At 46.1% G+C, this 6,426-nt stretch overlaps 1 protein-coding gene across 2 annotated transcripts in view; it reads left to right on the top strand.

Annotated features, from left to right (window-relative positions):
- Positions 1-218: 218 nt before the first annotated feature.
- LOC310957103 (glutamate receptor 4) overlaps positions 219-6,426 on the top strand; it is a gene marked incomplete at both ends in the record, with an annotated part of 140,662 nt that continues 134,454 nt past the window's right edge. The window contains one exon of one of the 2 annotated variants that reach the window (XM_083927534.1): positions 219-324. In XM_083927534.1, the coding sequence (XP_083783660.1) occupies positions 234-324 (91 nt within the window). The remainder of the gene's footprint in view (positions 325-6,426) is intronic. The other variant, XM_083927535.1, reaches the window with a different exon arrangement.

Below are 6,426 nucleotides of genomic sequence, written 5' to 3'. Positions count from 1 at the left end.
ACGGACGCAGTTTGACGGCACAACACGAGCGGCACTGCGGGGAGGATTATCCGAGAACGAGCGGTCCTGCAGCGGACATGGATCTTTAACGGGCATTTGAAGATTATCATCTTTTTTATCTCATTGTTTTTTATTTTATTTTTTTTTACCTTCAGCCCCGTGATGCTGCCGTTGCCCCGGGGGTGTTAATGAAACCTGCTCGATGTCTCTCATCAGTTTATAACCGAAACAAAATGAGGATTTCTTCTCGCGACTGGTTTCTGTTGATTTTCTCTGGCTTTTGGGGACTGACGATGGGAGCTTTCCCGAGCAGTGTTCAGATCGGTGAGTGTGTGTGCGTGTGTGTGTGTGTGTGTGTGTGTGAGAGACCTTTTAATGTTAATTCCAAGCAGAAAAAAACAAGCATCATGTGAATGAATGTGTGTGGACGTCCTGTCTGTTTCCATTTAACACCTCAGCTCTGCTCAAAGTGGAAATTTCCTCCCGCAGTCTTTCATTTGAATGTCTAATATACAACATGCAGACATGCTTTCCTCTGATGCTGTGCGTGTTTAACACACACACACACACACACACACACACACACACACACACACACCTAATGCGCTTTGTATCTGCAGGCTAGAGTGTGTATCCCAGTGCTCTCCACCACTGCAGCAGATCAGAGCAGCAAAGTGTGTGTGTGTGTGTGTGTGTGTGTGTGTGTGTGTGTGTGTGTGTGTGTGTGTGTGTGTGTGTGTGTGTGTGTGTGTGTGTGTGTGTGTGTGTGTGTGTGTGTGTGTGTGTGTGTGTGTGTGTGTGTGTGTGTGTGTGTGTGTGTGTGTGTGTGTGTGTGCGTGCGTGTGTGTGTGTGTTCCCTATGCAGGCTGCCTGTGCATTGACTGCTGTTAACACTCTGGCAGACCCCGGTCCTGGTGCTGTAATAGACCTCTGCCATGGTCCCATGCATCGGCCTCGTAGCTCCTGTTTTCTTTGGTGTTTTTTTTCTCCCCGGTTGCACTCTTTTAATTTTGAGACATCTGCATGCTTGCATTTAACAACTCAACAGTCTCGGGTAAGGAAATAAAGGTGAAGGATTCATGGTTTTCATTCCAGGAGCAGGCAGAGTGACTGGGTTGATTTAGAGGCAGGGAATGAAAAGAAGGGCACACTGTGACCTCCAGTTGTTGATCATCACAACCCTGCTCAAAAAATCAATTATCAGAAAAGCACTCGTTCATGTTCTCCCCTGTAAAAATCGTCACAATGAATTTGTTTTTACCCAGATGAATGTGTTAAAACCTTATTTCTGTTCCCAAACATTCGCTCAAACTGACTGTTTTTCTGTGGCTTTACCCTCCACTGCACCCCGGCGTGATGCGGAGTGGAGGCACATCAGGGCCGGTGAGGCTGACGAAAAATGACAAGCTGTTCAAATGATTCCCCTTGTCCTTTTATATCAACGTGATACTCCAATCCCCCCCCCCCCCCCCAGCCCCTCCAGCGCAGGTCAGGGGTCAGGGTCTGTTACAGAACGGCACTAGAACTGAGGACACTTGAGCCGGGCGGGAGGGTTTGAACCGGCATCTGTGCTTCCGCTGTGCCATCACGCTGCACGTTCAAGTCTTTTTTTGCTGCTGATTTAAGCAAAACTGCTGCTGCGTGCGTGTGTGTGTGTGCAGATTTTTGCTCATATAGTGTTTTTTTTTTAGATTCTAAGCACTTCTCATTATTGTTGGACTAACAGTGTCGCTGCACGATGGCGGCAAACACTGTCGATGTGATGCCAGTGTCGTCACACGTCCCCTCTCAGCCCTGTCACTGACCTTTGGGGAGTGTTAAAAATCCACTTTGTGCCAGTGTTTTACCGCCACACCAGACTTCATTCAACACTTCATATCATTTTGAGCTTCATCAGTTCTCCGGGAGGGCAAACATCCCTCCGATCAACACTCGTCAGCCTCAAATAGTCGTCACAGGAAAATCAACACTTATTAGCAGAGGGGAGGTTTGCTGTGCACACACAAGCCCGCAACACAGAAACAAGCGCACAGATAGAGACACCCACGGGGGGTCGGGGGGTGGGGAGGGGACAGGAAGTCAGTCCATCACATCCAGGAACAAACACACATTCACATTCAAAGTGAAGCACATCCTGAAAGTTGATATTCAAGGCAAAACTCATGGGTTTTTTAAGTTCTGTGAGGATTTACAGGTTCTCCTTTAAGCATCCTGAAGCAGTCGATACTCCTGAATTAGATCCTAACGTCATCTGAGTGGTCTGGCTGTGTGTGTGTGTGTGTGTGAGAGACAGAGTGTGTGTGTGTGTGTGTGTGAGAGTGTGTCAGAGGTTATTCAGTCACATCACCACGCATTGAGACTCCATTTGCACCTGGTATTAACTGGTGATCTGAATTAGCGATCGACCCATGTTGGTTTTTTCAAAGGCTGATATTCAGAGAGCGGAGCGGCAGAGAGCTGTCAGGATTTTACTCTACGCATCAGATAAAATGCAACAATTAAATGATAATAACGAACGAGACACAACATTGCTGAATGTAATGAGCATTTATCGAACACTGTTAACCTCTGCAGTTGCTGTGTCAGAGTCTGTGTTTAACTGTGGGATATAACTAGATTTGAAAATGCAAAACAAATCATAAAGTATATAACTAAAGTAGATCACTAATCTGGATGTCAGGGACAAACACACGATGATGCAGGTGATCCGATTCACACTGAGGACGGATCTCAGCCAGGTGGATATGAAAGGTTCATCCAACGTCACCTCTTCTTGGACTTCTTGTCAAAAAAATACCGACAACCTCTTCATCTCAAAGCAAAGATAAACACTTTTACGACATGCAAGATGGCTCTGATGACCTTACAGTTGGTAACGTTAGCGTAGTTGAAAAGTAGCATCTGACCCTCACCTGGCACTTTGAGATATGAAATGATCTTTGTCTGGATAGAAGATTTTGGCCGTATCGCTTAGCCGTACGTGTGAAGCTGTGATCACACCGCACCTGATGCACACGATGAGATCACGAGCAACGCGCTGCTTGATCATATTTGGAGCATCGCACCAATCACGCGTTTGGAGCGTCGAGGCAGTGAGGTAGCAGCCGGCGGCTAGCTGCCTGCAGCTAGTCTGCTGCTGTGCTAAATGGGAAGTGATGCTAGTGCTAACCAGGGATCTGAATGCTTAAAAGAACAGAAATGAGCTCTCAGATGAAGTGTGTGGCTCTTAAAAGAGCTGTTGTGTTGTAGTGAGATCAGGCCGTCAGTGATTTAACCTCCGTAGCTGTAGAGGGGGCTGAGCTGCCTCTGCGGCTCTCCTGTAGATCAGACCAGGATACGCTCATGCCATCCACAGATCAGAGTTATATTCATTCTATTATATCCATAGGAACAGTTCGGTTTCCTTGATGTAGTCAAGGACCGCAACAATGGTGGCTGTGGTGATCCCCCGGATGTTATGATGCTTACCGCAATCACAACGCTGAATTGCTGACGCGTCACAGCGCCACCCGATTCAGCTGAAAAGTTCGATATTTTTATTGCCTTGGACGCGAGTATCGATTGATTTGCACTTCTATTGCATCGTGGGTAACGTGAGTGAAGCGAGGAACACTCCGCTTGCGTTCAAATCGCGTCTGTAGATTGTCTTTCTATGTAATCGCGCTGCTTCTGTTGTGTCAATCGCGGGCGGTGTGATCCCAGCGTTAACTCGTTAACAGTGTTTGGGGCTTGACGTCGCAGCATGAACGAAAACTGAATTCAGCCCCGAACTGCACTCTGCCTGCCTGATTTGCACTTAATCTCTGATCACGATGCGCGGCAAAGACAGAGAGAACACGAACAATAGCAGGTGTGAAAGGCCCGTGTTTGGATGTCATCATCCAGATCCCACAGAGCCCACAGGGTTGAAACAGGTTCAAAAACCAAACAGGCTCTCTAAAAACCACCAGAGCCTTGTTGTTGACGAACCATATGGTATTTATGAAACTTCAAAGTCTGGGGCCCCTACAGCGAGTACTTCTGCTCTGAATCTCATTTTGTGCAGGAGGGAAAGTCACAGCTGAATAAGTAGAATTCAGGTCAAAGCTCGACTTTTCTGTTTTTAATTAGCAGTGAAGATAAGTTTTCAATAATTATTTTATATATATATTTATATATTTCCCTTATATTTCCCCTCAGGGATAAATAAAGTTATCTATCTAAATAGGGGGAGGAGGAGCCAGTTGAGGTGGTTCAGGATCATCTGGTAGGGATGAACCCTGGGCAGAGGTGAGGTGTTCCAGGCACGTCCAGCTGGGAGGAGGCCTCGGGGAAGACCCAGGACCAGGTGGAGAGATTAGATCTCCACACTGGCCTGGGAACGCCTCAGGATCCCCCAGTTAGAGCTGGGTAATGTGGCCCGGGAAAGGGAAGTTTGGGGTCCCCTGCTAAAGCTGCTGCCCCCGCGACCCGACCCCGGATAAGAGGCTGAAGATGAGATGAGATATAAACAGGGAATCAACACCTCCTGTGAGCATTCGGTTGCAAGTGTGAGTCAATGGGATGTGAAACCCTCACACTGGAGTTTATATGAAACTCATCGCTGCTCCGGTGCTTTTTCCAACCATTACTAGAGTTATGCAAAAGAGATGTGAAGGGTTTACACGAGTGCGCATCATGAAAGAGTAAAATATTCTAAAGTTTACCTTCTTAAATAGGTCAGCCATAAAAAGAACATGCTGGCCTTTAGCTTTAAATGACATTTATACCGTCGCATCCCAAGAAATTCCGCCTTAAGTTAGATTTTTCTCAAATGTGAAGCAAACTGCCTCAGACCCTAAACACCACTGACATTTGCACAACCACGAACGGCTCAGTCCAGATCTTCGTATATATATATGAAGTAGGCTGTAATGTAAAAAAAAAAGAAAAGAAACCGAGAGCAAAGTCTTATCTCCTGATGCCAAACTGATTCTTAACACTGGAGCTGCTCATGCATACGAAACGCTGTTGATCCGGGAGAACGGTCTGTGGATATTATATCACATCTTCTGCCTGCGTTGATATGAAACAAAGGTGATTTCCATGCCAATCAGACTCCATCCCTCCAGTGCCACGAAGCCCGGCGGTGCTTACGGTCATGAGGAGGATTCACTCGCCAGCAATAGTGATTTAGCAGAGCAATATGGGACCTTTATTACACTTCATATATTGTCCAGTCAGCTGTGTCCACCTTTAATATGATCGAGGCTCCTCTCCGACCACAGACACTAAAACAGTCTGTGAAACCTTAATACACACTGGGTTTTAAAACTCCGCGTTGAGGTTGTCACCGCAAGACAAACAGACATTTGGACAAATGCCTAATATGCTCAGTGTTGACCTCACAATCAGCTCTCTTCTTCCCTTAAATAGGTTTTCTTTTTTAAAGTCAAACTACAAATCGCAGTAAAACTTTAGGAATATACAAATTAATTATGTTCAATTCAATTTTATTTTATTTAAAGTTCCAAATCATAACAAAGGTTATCTCAGGACACTTTACAGAGTAGGTAAAGACCACACTCTATGACTTATTTATGATTTACACAGACCCAACAATTCCCCCGTAGAGTACGGTGGCGTTGAAAACCTTCACTATAACAGACAGGAACGTTAGACAGACCCAGCTCTGTGGAGGACGCACATCTGTCTGCACCGGAGAGAGGAAGAAAAGGAGAGAGAGAGAGAAGGAGAGAGAGAGAGAGAAAAGACGGACAGATGGACAGAGAGAGACAAAGACAGAGACAGACAAAGACAGACACACTTCCAGTAACTATAATAATATCTATAGTAATGTGAATATGACTTATTAATACAGCAGAACAGTAGAAACAAGTACAGCTAAGGTGATAGATTTTAACAGCAGCAGGAAGTGTCACGCAGGACCACCGCAGCAGGCACCACCACCATCAGCAGAGACCTACACACAGGACCACGGCAGCAGGCACCACCACCATCAGCAGAGACCTGCGAGACGACAAAGCACAAACAACTCCGGGGAAGAAGTTGAATTAGTAACAAGCACTGATGAGACATGAATGATACAGACAGAGAGGAGAGAAGCTCAGAGACAAATAACAGCAAACCTCTGCAGCAGCATGAGAAGAGTCCTCACGAGTGTGTCAGGAGGATTACAGAAAGACCACTGGACCGCATTACATGAAAATTGGATGAAGGGTTTCGCATGGACCGAGGAACACCCAGCTATGTTCTGGAGCAGATCCACAAAATATTCTTCACTTTTGTTAAACTTGCACGACAGGGAACGCGCTCTCGGAGTGTCTTCCTCCTTTAATCCTTTGGTTTGATGCTCATATTAGTCTGTTTCTACTGCCCCGATCCCTCAGCAAGGCAGGGACACCGAGAGTTTAGTTTCACTGTGATCTGAAGTCTGTAATCCTCCCC

This window comes from Echiichthys vipera (assembly GCF_963691815.1).
Source record: "Echiichthys vipera genome assembly, chromosome: 14".
Lineage (NCBI taxonomy): Eukaryota > Metazoa > Chordata > Actinopteri > Perciformes > Trachinidae > Echiichthys > Echiichthys vipera.
The sequence above is the reverse complement of the archived record's forward strand: the minus strand, read 5'-3'. Positions and strand labels throughout refer to the sequence as shown.